This window comes from Leuciscus leuciscus, assembly GCF_965113295.1.
Source record: "Leuciscus leuciscus genome assembly, chromosome: 6".
Lineage (NCBI taxonomy): Eukaryota > Metazoa > Chordata > Actinopteri > Cypriniformes > Leuciscidae > Leuciscus > Leuciscus leuciscus.
This window is the reverse complement of record NC_138730.1, coordinates 15,031,073-15,048,524: the sequence shown is the minus strand read 5'-3', so window position 1 is coordinate 15,048,524 and position 17,452 is coordinate 15,031,073. Positions and strand designations below refer to the sequence as shown.

The window sequence follows — 17,452 nt, the reverse complement described above, 5'->3', positions numbered from 1 at the left end:
CCTTTTTAAGGATTAAAAACGAGTGTGTCTAAAGAGAGTTGTGCGGGGCACATCAGAAGAGGTAGAGAGATCAAGGGCTTTGTATGACGAAAGCGTGTCTGATTTGATGGTGTGATGTGTCTGTATGAGTCTGGGGTCTACAGCCGTTGGAGGGCTTAGCAGTGGAGAATAAGGGTGGTTGATTATGTAAATGCACTGTGGGCACCCATGGGGTGGGTACAATAACTTTGAGGTAACTTTCATTCAACAGACTGTAGCTTACTGGAAAGTTATTCTGTCCATCTTCAAAAGTCAAGATATTGTAGGTCAAAAGCTGTAGTGCTTTGAAGCTACAGCACAAAGCTAAAGTTTCAGATGACTTGCGTCAGGCTCGCATCTCTCAAAACAAGCAGCCTGTGGTGCTTTGACATCCACATGAACAGCACTGCAGATGGGGGTTGTTCACACATGTGGCACTCTCATGCTCCGTCAGCGCAGTTGTTTCATTGTCATGTCTATGAACACATGCGTCAGATGGACATCTTTGACCTGCCACCTCTCGCCAGAGCCATTAAGATAAAAATATTTGGAGTAAGAATAAGCATCTTGAGTATTGAGTTTATATTTGCAACAGATGTGTCAAATAACTTCATGTATCTAGATACACAGAGGATCAGCTACAGACATGCATGCTGATGCATCAATCGTTGTCTCAGCTTTGAAAGGCCAACAACAAATGGTGTCAAAGTTGAACCTGCTTACCTTTGGGCATTGCATTGCAATGCTTGACCCATTTACAATGCAGTGCCGAAGGTAATACTATAGCTTGACGTATTGCACCGGGGAACACCGACATGAATCATATTTTAAAGGCCTTAAAGGAGAACTCCGGTCAATTTTAACATTGAGCTCATTTTTTTGTAAATTTGGAGTGCTGTCAGTACAGAGAACAACGACAAAAATCGGTGTTGCTTACATCGTGTTATCCTCTTTTTAAAATTTGCACCCTGTTGACTTCAATGGGGCAAATTTTAAACCTGCTTTTAGCCTCTTAACATCCTTGATGTGTCATTACAAGTGCCCAGCCATTGTGAGTGATTCCTTCAGAGTGAACGCGGTGAATCTGACTGCAGTAGATATGAAAGATATGAATAAAAATTATGTTAATTCAGCCAGCGCACATACCTGTATTTTCTTCCTGTTTTCGGTCAAAGTCCACAGTAGTCGATTGTCGAGTTCACACGCGTGATAACCTATGGCTAAAGAGGCTAAAAGCAGGTTTAAAATTTGCCCCATTGAAGTCAACAGGGTGCAAATTTTAAAAAGAGGATAACACGATGTAGGCAACACCGATTTTTGTCGTTGTTCTCTGTACTGACAGCACTCCAAATTTACAAAAAAATGAGCTCAATGATAAAATTGACCGGAGTTCTCCTTTAAGGACGTTCATCTGTGTTCACCCGGGTTTTCCATCAAAAGAGACAAATCATGTTGACTGTAGGGATGGGTCACGACGATCAACAAGCGAATTAAGGCTGGAATACACTAAATAACTTTTCCAGAATTTCTGTTTGGTCACATGTTAACATTAGTTGCTAAAAGTGAGAGACAGTCTAGAGATTTTCAGCAGTCGGATCTGACAGACAAAACTGCATGTTGTATGATGGGAACAGACTCTAATTTTCAGCTTTAGACTATGATTCTATCCTGTTGAATATATTGAGCTGATTTTAGAACACAAATTGTTTTCATTTGTTATACGTATCCGAGCATTTAGGTGCTCGTTTCTGTGTGAGTTTGTTGTGTTCAGACCTCGGAACAACTTTTTTCCTGTTACCATTTACAAAGTCAGCAAGTGTGTGATGGCTGGAGTTTTAAAAACGGTTCAGATTTTAAAAGTTGTGTAGTGTATTCCAGCCTTCAGTTGTCCAACAACTGACTAGTTGATAAGTGAGATGGACAAGTTCTCTTGGATTTCTTTTTTAGTTTAGATATTTTTGGCTATGGTGCTTTATTTAGCATGTTGATGATAGTGTATTGATGTTAGACATGTTAAAAATAGTCATTTAGTCAAACATATTTAATAGTCAAACATTATTAATATTCTAATTATATTCAAATTTAAAAGACATAATTTCAGTTAGGGGGGAAAAGCTTTTGACTTGTCTCCCGAGGCCACAAGAGGGAGCAATGAATGAGCAAAATATTAATGCACCAAATTAAATTGTTTACAAATAACATGACTGACTGTCCAAAAATTGCATAACATTTAAACTAACATTTATAAATCAAATATAATTTCGTGAATTGTATAAACAATTATGAATAAAACAGCATCATGTACACCTATTTATGCATAGTTTAATACACAGAGCAGAACTGACGATCACACAGAGGTTTTTTTTTTGCATTTAAAAAACTTTTTTTTATTTTTTTTTTACTTCTTTTAACTTAACATGGCTTTCTAAACATGCGGCTCTCTGTAGCGAGACGAGAGTGCAATAGTTAAATACGTCAGGCGTCTGACGCCTTCGACGAATATTTGAAACTCGAATTATAATTTAACAGCCCTAGTAGTCAGACAAAAAAGCATCTCAAAAGGTTGCTTCCCGTTTAGCTCAATGGTTCTCAAGCTTTTTGACTTTAAACCATGGTTTAATTAGCATGGTTTATTTTAAAAGTGCTTAAAATAATTAACCAAGATTCATTTTCACGTTATGTAACTTCAATAAAAACAATATATATTGAGGAAAATAATGGAAAAATGTTTTCAGTTTAAATTTGTATACCCCTTATATCATTCTAAGTGTTTTTAGTGTATTTTTATAGATTACAGATTATTTTTATATAGTAAAAATAATTTATTAATTTAAATACTTTCAAGTCATCCACCCCCCTTGGAAATTTGGTTGAGAACCACTGGTTTAGCTGTTTATAAGAATGAATCCTGCCCCCAGAAAAAAAATACATCCAAATGGGGTCAGGTGAACCTGCAATTAGTCTAATTAGGGCTTCCTTAAGATCATTTGGTTTAATAGTCATTCAGGCAACCAACCAACTAGTCTATTTTGAACATGTGTTTTGCACATCTCTAGTTGATTGACACATAAAGATGATATTGTCAGGGAGACCCCAGCCCTCAGCATTACTCTGAGTCATTAGTCTCATGTTTAAGGGCAGGAAGACACACGGAGGGGCATTTGAACAGCAGTGACTTCACCTTTTCCTCTGCACTTAAGCACAACGTAGGCTTTAATGGCTGCGGGGGCGGCACGTTCAGTCAAGAGCAATCGATACTAGTTTAGTCCTCCCCTCTGTGGCCTATTAGTGCTCCTGCTGGCAGGGCTATGAGCAGAGCACAGATCAATACACTCACTGCCGGGGCATGGTCTAAAGGCCTCACACACCGCAACAATTTGGTCTACACAAGTACCACACTTTATCCCACCACATTTCACAGCTTTTACAAATGTTTCCATCAAGGCTTATGTGCAGTGGGACTGAGAGATGTTTTGAGGGAGCTTTTCAATGGTATTAATGCATAACATAACCTACCTCATTCTTCATATCCAGCATGTGTGCTATTAGTAGATACTGTAGACTTTGCGACACATTGTGCTTTAAATATCCGCCTACCTGACAACTCCTTCACTGTATTTACCATTAATTCATACCAAAAGAATATAATCTGTGACTGTTCTGATGTTAGTCAGGTCATTTTAAAGAGGAACTCACAATTGGTGATGTCAGGAGGAGCAAAACTGTCATTCATGAAGACACTATTGGGTTTAGCCACTTTCAAGTAGACCACGTCTGGGGTATTTTTCAAGGCAGTCACGGCATGCTCGTGGGTAACCTCTTCCAGACAGGAGCTATTCACCTAAGACCACCAAAACACACACAAACACAGACTTTAGTCTATTTAACAAGCACATGATCAGCAATAAGCACTGTCCTTTTTCCTTACAGCAAGAAGTTTGTCTCCTATCTGCAACCTCCCATCTTTGTGTGCGGCTCCACCTTCAATGATCTTAGTGACGTAGATGCTGTTGTCCCCTGGGATGTGCTGATTCCCAACACCCCCTGCTATACTGAAACCAAGACCTGGGATAAACAAAGATACAGACGAAAAACAAAAGGTTAATTGATGGCGAAAACAACATTTATATTTAGCTCTAATACATTTGGCACTATACCTAAAACATGAAAAAAATCAACCAGACAACAGGAGAAAAAAGCTATTATTAGAAGCTAAATAATCAGCAATATCTGTCATAATGAACATTCACACACACACACACGCACACGCGCACACACGCACGCACACACACGCACGCACACGCACACACACGCACACACACGCACGCACACACACGCACGCACACGCACACACACGCAATACAAATTCTATGCTGTAATCTTTAAATTTGAATACAGAAAAATTAATTGTTGCATAAATTATACAACAAACTGTCTATAAAACCATGGGAGGGGAATGTTTCCATGGCAACAGCAGCTTAAAGTCTTTGCAGTGTTGTGGAAACTTTATGGCTGGCCTTAAAATAGCCCCATTGCGTATTGTGTGTATGTGTGTGTGTGTATATATATATAATTTCCCAAGAGGGGACAATGTCTATGGTCTCTAGTTAAAGCGTGAACAATAGTACACTCTTAACTCTGATCTGAAGAAATAATTTAGCACCACTCTTGCTTCCTCAGTGTAATGCTGGGAAGGATTAGAGGTTTCGATTAAGGAGGAATAAATACCTAGAAAATGCCACATTTGGTTGGCTGAAACTAAAACTCTGTGGTTATATGCAATTTATCCTTTTTAAAAGAGCAAGAGCCACAATTATAACTTTATCAAAACTATTCAACCCCCACTGCAAATCAGGTTTATTGGGAAAATTTACAGACATAATAGCAAAAGGTTCTTCTACTAACCAAGTACTAAAGATGCTTGCCATGAAAGGGTTGAATAATTTTGAGACTGAAGTCATTAAAAGTTGCATTTTCAGTTGAATTTGGGGAACCACTTGAAACATTTGTTGTGTTGAGCTATTTCAATTACTTGTTTTATTTGTCCAATGCAGCTAAAACAGCAACAGCTAAAAGTCTGTACATTTTGCCAATAAACCTGATTTGCCATGGGGGTTGAATCATTTTGATTACAACTGTACATAACAATTAAGAACATTAGAGACTAGTCAAATCTATTGTGAAGTTAAAGACTTGCAACATGATGCACATTAATTCTGATCAATAATTTCATTGTTGATTGGCAAGATGTATTGTATGCAGTGTAAAAAAAAAAACAGCATAATTACAGGTTTTTCATGCTTATTCTTAACCCTGGGTTAGCATAGTTTTAACTCTGGGATAAAGTTGCTTTTAAACCTGGGTTGAGCAATGTTTCCCACATTTATACACTTTGAAATGAAACTATGTGGTGCCACAATGTTCTGAGTGTAGTAGAATGAAATAAACATTTCTGCAACTGAAAAATTATCATGAATATTTAATGAATATGTTAAAAAGAAAAAACTATTTCTAAAAAAAGCTTTCAATGCTGAAAGTAAACATCAAACAGTGATGGAAAACATGCTAACTAAATAGATGAAGAGATTCAAACACAAAGATGTTGCGAGCTCCACACGTTGTACTTGTCTAATCAATGTTATTAACCAAATTCATACACAAATAAGCACGGACCTATCGTTTGACAGTGTGAAACACAGAATCCCAAAAACTGACTACCCAAGATCACCAATTTAAATAAAAAACTGCCCTAACGTTTAGAATTGGCAAGACCTTTAATATCCCAGTTACACTGTTAAAAGTCTAAAATAAGATGCAACGATCAACGGCAGTAATGAGGAGTTGGTTGGTTTTACTGTACCTTTGGGTCCTTTTATGAGCTTGATCTCCATGACTTTCTCTGATGCAGACTTTCTCCTCCTGACATACAGTCTGACCAGTGACCCTGCCTCCTTCAGTGCTTCCACAGCCTTACTGTGGGTCACGTCCCTGACATCAGCCTCGTTCACTCGCAGAATCACATCATTCACCCTGTGTGGAATAAAGCACAGGTCAAAAACATGCACAAGAAACACTGAGGTGTGTGGACATCACCATCCCATTTAACTACTCACATTGTTCAACCGAAAAGAATCAAGTGTCCTGATACATTTTTGTTACTCTGTTGACAAAAAGTTACCTTCGGTGTTGTTTCTCAAGTACAGCGAACAGAACCAAGACATCACAAAGGCAAACTGACCATCAACAGCAAACTCTAGAGTTGAAGTTTGTAAGTTCTTCTATCCTGTATGACTTTCTTTCTTCTATCATTTCAAACCAATCGTTTTGCTTCAGAAGACATTGATTCATCAACTGGGGTCATGTGTGTTAATTTCGTGTGGTTTTTGAGGCGTCAACTTTTGGGTTACGATCCCATTGCATTAAATGGACTCACAGATTCTGATTATTTTTCTGAAAATCTCTGTGCTCCACTGAAGAAAGAAAGTCATATGCATTTGGCATGGCATGAGGGTGAGTAAATGATGAGAGAATTAAACATTTTGGGTGGAGTTTCCTTTAATATGCAAAGGCAGCTATACATAAAGCCATTCATAAACTGATTTCCCAGACATGTATAAAAATTGTCGCTTTGTGACACTATCAAGATGCTGTTTGAGCTTCCAGACGAGCCAGACACAGCAACACTTAGCAACCAATAGTTGAGTGGGACTCTCTTTGAGTAAACAACAGTCATTGCTTAGTGCCGCTAGTGGAGCAGAAAGTACTTAATCTTGTACTCTGTTGTTATGCTAGATTTATGTTTTACACTGATTTCTTTGGACACTGCATTACATCTTGATGAGGATCGCTTTGTCAAGCTGTTACTGAATACAAAGTCTCCTGGTGACGTACAATGTTCTTTATTTTGAATGTTGCCTGCTCTGTCAATGTTCATGCAAATTGACCTGATAACAGAAATGCAGAACTTCAACACAGCATCTTCACACAAGAATAGAGAATACAAACTTTGTGCATTAACCAAGACTACAATTCAATTCTCAGTGACAGCTCTAACTGGGCATGAAAAATTACAAGCTATAAAAGTAAGCTATCAAGTCCATCGAAACAAACTGAAGTTATACAATTATACATTACAGTCTGTAAGCATATCAAAGTATCTCTTATGACATATTAATTAACTCTCTCTTTCACACAATTCAATTTACAAAAAAAGCATGCAGTCAGTGGCAGGGCTGGCTCTTTAAACTCTCTCTCTCTCTCTCTGTGTGTGTGTGTGTGTGTGTGTGTGTGTGTGTGTGTGTGTGTGTGTGTGTGTGTGTGTGTGTGTGTTGTGTGGGTTGAGCTGTCAGTGTGATGCTGTCAGGACCTCAGTAGCGCTGGATTAATGAGCCTCTGACAGCAGTGAGACACTGGAGGGCTCCATCACTTAGTAACCACTCCAAAACAGGAAAAATCCATCCCAAACAAAACATGCAAGAGGAGGAAATCTATTACAACGCTCAATGGTCAATACAATACTATCTCATATCGAAATACATATCAAATTGATTTTAAAGTCCTCATGAAATAAAAATTGACCCCATTTAGTTTGTTAGCGCACATTACTAGTCTTGTGGTGAACAATTAATCCGTTATTACATAGAAAAAAATGTGTTTGTCGTGGTAATCTTTAATCAAAATCCAAAAATTTGCTTCTGCTCTGGAATGGCGTTCCTTCTCTGATGACGTCAATTTGATAGCTTGGGGAGTCTGCTATGAGAGAGGGATGGAGAGGAGGAGCGCTAAAATAAAACCATGCCCTCTATTCAATATTCCGTTTAACTTGGAAAATATAAAAAAACTGAAGTAAAGTTGGTTGTAATTTCTGGTTCACAGGGACTTTAACAGACATTTAAAAAAATGTTTTTACTGAAGGCTGTCCTCATGTACATCCTAGTATTTACATCCTAGCATTTGGACACATTTAAAACATCTCTGGACGCCATTGCATTAGATAACATTAAATCAAGGTTCACACTAGGAAATAAACAAATTTAACAATGTTATAAGGAATGTGTGGTCACATGACCCTGATCAGACGATTGTCTTAGAGGCCATTTAAAACACCAATTACAACAGAATAGAACAATAAGTAGAATTGAACATTTGAACTATTTTAACTACTTTTAGTACTTATGACACGATGCTTAAAAAACTGCTGCGTCATTGACCACATGGAATTTTCAATGTAATGTTTTGTTTAACTGTTTAAAGCATGAAAAGCAACGAGAATAAACCAGGAAACGTGAGAACCATAGCTTTTTCGTAGCCTTACCGCAATCTCCCGTCTTGAGCAGCGGCGCCCCCTGGGATGACTTTGGTGATGAAAATGCTGGGGTCTTCACCAATGTGGGGGTTATCCGTGCCACCGGCAATACTAAAGCCCAGGCCTGAATTCCCCTACACAGCAGAGGAGAGGAAACCTTAAGTTAGATTCTGGAGGAACATCAATTAAAACATCAATCTATGCTTTGGTCAGCGACTATGGGAACATAATGTTGGCTAAAATCAACTGGCAATGTGATATGTAAAATGGCAATGCGTTTAAAATTACATTTTAAGCCAAATTACAACGGCCAAAATGAAAATGAAAAAATATGAAAGCAATGCATTGGAAAATGTGTCATATTTCATTTATTTAGGCTATTATCTTCATTCTATAATTTGATCAAAGCAATAAAGGAACCAATGCACCATATTTTGGGGATAATTTTAGTAAACACTGGCTTAAAACTACCCACACACTGGACTTCCATAGACTTCCAAAGCGCTGTACAAATTCCATTAGACTTTAGACCATTAGACCAAAAATGGTCTTCGGTGGTGGCTGACGGACACGGCTATCCACGCACACACACACACACACACACACACACACACACACACACACACACACACACACACATACACACACACACACACACACACACAGAGTACACAATTATATACTATATACACTGCATAAGTGAAAAAATAATTCTTTATTTGATCGACACTAAATGTGTATTAACAGGGTTTGCTTAAAACCTTCGCTTGAAGACACTGACGCACATAAGCGATAGACGTTATTAGCATGCTGTGCAATGCATTTTCAGTTAATACAATTTTGCTACATTCATTGTGCAGTATTAACAAAAATGCAATTTCAAATGAGTTAATTGTGAGTGTAAATGCATTTCAGGAAAATTATATATAAAAGATTGTTTTGCTACCCTTAATTCATTAACAAATTGAAAATATCAGTCTATTTCGGCTAATACGTTAAAATCTTCCCTAAATGTTTTGTTGTTGATATCAAAAGGCATGTGGCATGTCTAATAAATCTATATGGTATGGATTGTACAGTTTAAAGTGCCTGAGTTCAGTGCATTACTTTCACAACTTGCATTTTACTTTTATATTAAAATATTTAATTTAAATCTATAATTTAATGTATTTAGTCATGGTGCTTTATCATTGTGGAGAAAGTTGCAGTTATTTAATGTTTATATTTTAAACATTTTTGCACATGTATAGCGCAGCTACATTCATACATTTGGAACTTTATTTGCACATTGCTTGCAGGAGAACAGTGAGCTAGATTTGCATGTTTAAGATAATACAGAAAAAGATTTGTATCCAATAAATCTAAGAAATAATCTAAATAATTGTTAGCAGTCCTAAAATAAATGCCACAATAAAAAGGGCTACAGCTTGCTCTGCTGTCAACTAGCTTCACATTGATATGTATTGTATTTGTATTGGTTTTATTGATTTGTTGTTGCAGCCCTGGACAGAGAAATAACTCTTACCACATTTAAAGTCAACCCACAGTCAATAACAATGACCAGAATTTGTTATAGTACTTAATACTGTAATTATTTCACTGCCTTTTACAGTGATACTCAAAACATGTTTAGAAGAATGCTCTAATAATGTGGATTTTTTGGTCACACGCTAACTATTATAAGCCAACAAGACAAAGTGCATGAAGAAACGATGCCCAGACTAAAAAACACCTCAAGTGCTCCAGTTGTGGATTGCAACATCAAGTTATTCTGTTATTGCGATTAAGAAGCAGGCTTAAAGTTGAGCTGACAACAGCTTGTGGAGGAGCATTGTTTATTTATGCAGAGTTAATAAATGTGCACTACAGAGCAGTGCTGAATTGGGTCACAAAAAAAGCATAATGAGAAGGGGAGGGGGGGGGGGCCTTAGGCAGAGTCGGGGATTAAGTCTTGACTGTGGAAGGCAAGATGGTGCTCTTTTTTTCCTCCCTGGTAACTCTGCAGAGATGAAGTGAGTTGGTTAGTCGGGAGAGCGTTTCTCATTCTTTCTCAAGCGCTGATGGCTCTGATGCATTGCATTTTAATTGACAGACTTTGAGCTGTTAAATGGAGTCACTGCAGAGGGGTATTTAAAGCTTTGGTTGCGTATCTGCTTGTACTTTAGGAATGGCTGCGGGAGAAGTACACAGTAACCCGAGTCAGTGTTACACAAGCTGTTCAGAGGGGAAATAACGGAGAGGGATCTGTGATACAATTCTAAAAAGATTCATCTGCACACTGCTCAGCTCTAATCTAAAGATTTGTTATTGTCCTGTATGCTATGCAAATTGTTATCAGTCAATACTAAATCTAAACCAACCACATTTACTTTACCAGATTATTGTGAATGACCTTTTGATGCATGTTATTTCAAAGAAAAAAAATCTGTCTGTCTTTGTTATATTACATTAAAATGAACGCTGACATGCAGTTGACACCACCCAGTTGAGCTATAAGTTCCTCTCTCCTTAATCGCTCATATCCAGGGTAAACCACTGTCATCCCCTTTATCTGTTTTGTTGAACTGGTGACATCATCATCAGCTAAAACACACATGCAGGTTACTTTACTGCTCGAACAAGTGCAGACCCAAATCAGAATTGCTTTCACATTCAAGTGAATCACACCACAGTTCCACTTCAGACCACCTACTACAGGTAGCCTCGAGTTCGGTTCCCCAGTGCGCTCCCGGGATCGCACGACAGCTTTCACATTACCGATTTTTCAGGCAAAACGTGCTCTGTTTTGAACTAAAACTTCCCTTAGTGGCCTGTAGGAGCTGCTTTATGGAGAAACCAGAGAACAAAAGCAGTACTAGTCAGTCCACTCACCCTTTCCAGTGTAATCTCCTCATACTCAAAGTCAGCCTCGGTACCATTAACCTGTAAATAAAACAACATGTCAGAGACTCTTTACATATTTCAATACTCAATTCATTATCTTTTACAGGAGACCTGTATTAATTTCATGGATTGTTTAGTAGACTGTTGCATGTTGGGTATACAGGGAGGCAATGAGATTTCATTCAGGAAAATAAAACTTAATGCAAACAGACCAAGTAAACCTGTAAAACTCCATAAATCTCCTTTTTTTTTTTTTTACTTATTTCTTTAAAACAACTTTGGTTATGGAGACAGCCTGGGGACAAACACATTTTGGCATAAGCATTTATAACTAGGGATTCACAATGAATTTTCTTGTTATCGCCGAAAACTGATAAACTGATAAATAGCAGATAATAAAATGATATACTATTTTGTGTAAATAAAAAAATAAATAAAACAATAAAAAAAATCTGTCGTTTTGCATGCTACAATGAATTAACATTATAATGTACAGCAAGAAAAAAATAACAGATTAAGAAAGCATTGATGGTATAGAGATAATCTAAATGTTAAAATAGAAGGAAATGAACATGCACAATTATGTATCTAATATATGCCAATACACATCCAGTAAATAAAAATAAAAAAACTCTAATACTGGCCAGTAATCAATCCATCAACAAATTTGTGCATCCCTATTTGTAACCATGTTTTGCTTTGTATTATGAAGAACAAAACAATGAATGAAACTGGCAACTGCTTCAAAGAAGCTGCTTCAGAGGTCCATATTGCCATCATGTGGTGTATAATCTGCAAAAAGAATGTTTCTTAAGGGACCATATATTGATTCCTTATTGATTTTTTTTTTTGCCATATATCCTGATCCTATAAACAAAACATTATGACCATTGACCAGTCACAGGTGACGTGAATATCGCTGATCATCTCCTAACAAGGCCTGGGTGGATTAAATGGTATAAGCAAACAATCAATTCTCGTAACGTGTTGGATGCAGGAGAAAAGGCGTTGACAAGGGCCAAATTGTTATGGCAAGGCGACTGGGTCAGAGTATTTCTGAAACGGCAAGGTCTATTCAGCAGTGGTGAGAATTTATCAAGAGTGGTCCAAGGAGGAACAGACCACAAACCGGCAACAGGGTGCTGGGCTCCCAATACTCATTGATGCATGAGGGAAACGATTTTCCAGCTATAGAAGTACCTGTACAGCTATAGATGAAAAGTTAAACTAAAATAAAAATCTTGTTGTATCAAAAGCTCAGAAACGGTTATATATTATGAGGAAGCTTAAGTCTTTCGATGTAAACAAATCAATACTGATCATGTTTATAGATCTTTCATTGAATGAGTTTTAACCTTTGATATGATTTGTTTATTGTATGGATCAAAAGTATCAAAGTATCAAAAGCAGATCACAATTGCAGAGAGTTGTTAACCTAGGGTCAAAAATTACAGGCTCTGTACGGTTAAGTTTGTCTGCTCTGTGTGAAAAAAACTATCTTGGAAGTCATTGACCATTTCAGATGATACATCTCACATGTTGTATTTGGAATTTGAACCCCTCCCTTCGGGAAGACGATATAGTCCCCAAGTGGAGGACTGTTAGAGCTTCTAGAGCTTTTTGTGTCAAATGCAGTTTTGATTGTAAATACTCATTTGAAGCATAAGGATACAGGTGAATTTTTAAAGTTTAGGTTTTTTTTTTAATACATCTTAAAGTTATGAGGAAAATTTGATGTACGGCTGGGTTTTTGTAGTTCATGTGTTTGTGATGTCTCGTGTTATGTCAGTTTGTATTTTATTGTTGATGCTGCATAAATTGCCCTGTGAAGGGACAAATAAAGATTACTACTACTAAATCAGTTAAGTCTGACATCACACATTACAATTTCCGGGTCTAAACACTCTTTTTAGATTGGAAAAGCAACAAACTGTGCTAATATATACTCAGGTGTGCTGTAGTACTATGTGATTCATTATTTATGAATGGTAAAGACTCTTTTGACGTCTATTTAAACCTACTGACACTAAAATGACAAAGATGACCCTTAAACCACAGAGTCTATACAATATGTGACTGCAATATGTCCATACAATATGTGTCAAAGCAATTTTCCAGAAGAACTCAGCTTTGATTATGTAATGCATAGAGGAATTGAGCCTACGTATTCATTAGCATTGTAGCTGGCTGCGTCTGGTTTGGTCTCAGCACATAGACAGTGCCACACTCACAAAGCCCCCTGTACATTAAGATAATGAGCAAGGACATTTCCATTCACTGATTTCACTTTATTTGTGATTAGTAGTTTTCAAGATTTGATATTTATATTGAGTGTATTTAGTATTTAAGATCAGGGACTTTATTTGCTATTATACTATTTGCACAATGTACACCTTTTGGTTCAGCAGGTGTAAACTTTGCACAACTATACAGTAAAATACTGAGCATCAAATCAGCGTATTTGAATGGTTTCTGAATAATTATGTGACACTGACGATGGGGTAACGGCTACTGAAAATTCAGCTTTGCAATCACAGGAATACATTACATTTGAAAATATATTGAAATGTATTGAAAAAAAAAGTTATTTTAAATTCTAATACATTTTCTCAATATGTAACTGTTTTTTACAGTATGTCTGATCAAATAAATGCAGCCTTGGTGAACATAAGACCTCTTTTTTTTATCTTACCGACACCAAATTTTGGAAAGTAGGGTACAAGTTACTTTGAATTTGCCATTTAATTTATGACTAGGTGTGCAGATTTCTTTTAAATCTTCAAGTCAACAAATTCAATAAATGATAGAGATATTAGCCTGATTTAATTCTCATCTCAACTGAGCCACAGCAACACCGCCAACATAATGTAGTGTCCTCTAAACAAGCAAACCTAAAAACATTATTCTCACCCCACTTGCCTTCACAAAATAATTTCCACAAGGAGTCAATTATGGTCCCCGATCACAGAAGTCCCATGAGGCTCTGTAAGCTACCCAGAACCTGCAGCACTGCTGATCCAGCAGAAAGGCTGAAGTGGAGGTTGAATGGGTGGTGCTTGATGAGAAAAACAGACGTAGTGGCCCTGAGTGGCACAATCAAGACTACTGACCTCACTACTCCACAGGAAGACTCAAGGGAAATGAAGTGGAAAACAAACCCAAGAGATGTCAGTTCACTACAGTGCTGAATGAACACCACACTAAACTAATGGGCCTTAGAAACGATATTCCAAAACTCTACGCTATCATGACATTGAAGGTCCAGAGCTACCCTGGTAATTGACTCAAGTCAGTGACTTAAAACAGAATCCAGTAATAGCACATAGTGCAATAAATAAAATATGACTGAAGAAAATATATCTTGATAAAACATGAGTTTAAGATATTGACTACACTTATAGTCATTCAGATATTATTACATTATTGTCTTCATGATCTTTCATCAAAATGTAATAACTTGCTCCGCCTCTGAAGTGGCTTTATGCTGACGTCACCTTGGCTGCATGAGCTATTGTATTATGTAATGCAAATTTGTGCCCTTAGGGGTACAACATGTTGTCACTGGGGCACTATCTTTAAAGGAACACCTTTGTACCTTATTTATGCCTAAACAAGATATATTAGTACCCTGGAGTTGTAATATGAACTTTTTTTGCTACAAGTACCATGTACCCTTAGGATAATATTAACAACATTTTAGGTGTAAATGAGGTTCAAAGATGTGCCTTTTAGGGTACTGACCCAATGACAAGCTATTGTACCCACCTTTTTAAGAGTGTATTTAGGCATCACATTCCAGTCACCATATTGGTACAGGATGCCCACTCAATCCAATCAATTCGAGATATATAAAGTCAAGAGCCACCCAATATTTTTTCTTATTGAATATCCAGGTTCTATTTAAAATCCATGACATTACATAAGCAAAATGGGAATGCCACCTGATTTTAAAGGTGTTACACCTTTTTCTTCTGGTATCACCAAAAGTGACTTGCCATAACAGCTTGCTTACAAAAAGGAAACCGATAGAACTATGTGGCATGCTGGTCTGAGGGAATTCTGAATTTCAAAATGAAAAAAAAGTTAATAAAGTGTAAATAAGTGAAAAGAAAACTTACATATGGAGCTGAATCCAAGCTCTCTGTATTTACCACGACAGGGGGAGGATTTGCCTGCAAGAGAAAACAGTCCAGTTAAGGCATCGATTCCAGCACATTTCTAGTTCCATCCAAATTGAACCTGGAACGGGAAGCGTTTAGTAGATGCAGCAAGTAGGAAAAGCTGTGTTAAGCTTGCAGCATTCTACACAGCAAAGGTATATTCACTTACTCTCCACATGATGCTACATTTACCACCACTGGCATTCACACCAGATTAACACAGCACTGCCAGCATAAGTACGTACATGGCATTTTATACTGCAGAACATGCAATGCTGAAGCATGAATGCTATTACGAGCCAAAAGTAGCCTAAAATTAAATCCACTCTCTCTCTCTCGCTCGCTCAATCTCTCTGTCTGTCTGTCTTTCTGTGGAGCTTTCCACTTCCTCCGGTTGGTTGACACGCAGAGGCTATTAGTCAAGGGGAGCCGTGGTACTTTACCCGACTCTAGGGCCGATAATCCTTCAGCCCCATCAACGAGCAGTGGAATGGCAGGGATCAAGAAAAAATGACCAACAGGAAGAGAGCAAAAAAAAAAAAGAAGGGAGGGGTGAGTGGGAAAATAGAGAAAGAAAAAAAAAGACCTGTGACGTCGATGGAGAGATGACAGCGGGCTCCGCAGGGACAGTGGAGATTGGGATCACAGGGATTATGAGAGTGGAGGGTGGGACAGCATCTGTCTGCTGAACAATAGCATGGAAGGGGAGAGGTCAGTTCACATATACATACACAACAACACAACAATGCACATCATTGCACAGGAACCAGCCATGGAGGATGGGTGCAAGTAGGTGTCTGTATGAGAATGTGTGCTAGATTGAAGCAAATCTGAAGGTGGAGGGCGGGGGGATGCGAGACGCTCCGTTAGTGATTATTGAAGAATTCAGATGAGGGGAGAATGGAAATGAGCATGTGAATGAGAATACGGCCATAATCCACCCAGTTGCACATGGTACAGTTACTCCTGACATAATCAACAAAGCCACTGCAAACATCCAAAGTCACTCTAGAGTTCTATTATATATTTATAATGATCAGCTTGTTACAAAACTGTAAAGAAAACATGTTCAAAGTGATAGTTCACTCAAATAGCTATCCATTCCACCAAAGCTTTCACGCTTCAAAAAGTTCATAAAGATATTGTAAAAGTAATCCACATGGATTGAGCGGTTTACTAATAGTCTTTTGATAAGACACTTTATATGATTAACAGATTTAATTTGGGCTTCTATTCTCATATAAACATAGATCAACGCACATACATTGAGTGCATTAAATATGGTAAACGTAAGCCCAAACTTGCTTGCTTGACACAAAAGAACAATGATGTTTGTTCTCATCAACATGCAGGTACATTAGTGCTTCTGCAAGTAAGTGAGGTTTGTTTGCACTTCAAGCAAGTACAGTTGAGCTGCCGTTAACCATATTTGATGTGTGTTGATCAATGTTTATCTGCGAATAAAAGCAAAAATTTAATGTTATCATATGCGCCAGAGAAACAAGCACGCAGCCATCTTTAGACTAGTCTTAGAACTTCCGTTTTTGCGGTCCCTCTGTATATCTCTATGGCATCGCTGTCCAGGAGTAATTAGCTGGTGAAGTGGATTTACTTATTGTAAAGTTAGCGAACGTTCTCATGTGAATTGTAATGTTTAAAGCAGATGTCTTAACAAATGTCAGTAGACCGGGAAGATTTTAAAACGAGCCGTTCATTCATAAATACGCAAGATCACTGTGAAAATACAGACCGGAAGCCAAAAGACAACGAGCGCAGCGCTGAAAAGGGGCGGGGCTACATAAGGTCTATAAAGCGATTGTGTCTCTTTAGAAGACTTGGATTAAACTGCTCGATTCATATAGGTTAATTTTATACCAAAAACTGAATGAATGAATGAATGAATGAACGAACGAACGAACGAACGAACGAACGCATTTATGGACTTTCAGTAGAGGTGCAGAAATCTCTCAGGTTCCATTAAAAATACCACAATCTTTGTTTTAAAGATGAACGAAAGCCTTATGGGTTTGGAATGACATGGAGATGAGAGTAAATGATTGCGTCTTAGGGTACCACTCACACTAGC

General features: G+C 37.7%; 1 protein-coding gene and 1 long non-coding RNA gene across 25 annotated transcripts in view; one reads left to right on the top strand and one right to left on the bottom strand.

Annotated features, from left to right (window-relative positions):
* dlg1b (discs large MAGUK scaffold protein 1b) overlaps window positions 1–17,452 on the bottom strand; it is a 127,547-nt gene that overhangs the window by 28,599 nt on the left and 81,496 nt on the right. For 16 of the 24 annotated variants that reach the window (XM_082173952.1, XM_082173963.1, XM_082173971.1 and 13 more), the window contains 7 exons: window positions 15,953–16,051; window positions 15,325–15,378; window positions 11,195–11,245; window positions 8,333–8,457; window positions 5,879–6,048; window positions 3,947–4,083; window positions 3,715–3,859 (listed from right to left, as the gene is read on the bottom strand). In XM_082173952.1, the coding sequence (XP_082030078.1) occupies window positions 3,715–3,859; window positions 3,947–4,083; window positions 5,879–6,048; window positions 8,333–8,457; window positions 11,195–11,245; window positions 15,325–15,378; window positions 15,953–16,051 (781 nt within the window). The remainder of the gene's footprint in view (window positions 1–3,714; window positions 3,860–3,946; window positions 4,084–5,878; window positions 6,049–8,332; window positions 8,458–11,194; window positions 11,246–15,324; window positions 15,379–15,952; window positions 16,052–17,452) is intronic. The other 8 variants (XM_082173957.1, XM_082173960.1, XM_082173964.1 and 5 more) reach the window with 2 other exon arrangements.
* The window catches only part of LOC309501852, a 109,664-nt gene that overhangs the window by 32,220 nt on the left and 59,992 nt on the right, over window positions 1–17,452 (top strand). The gene's annotated exons all lie outside the window — the stretch shown is intronic.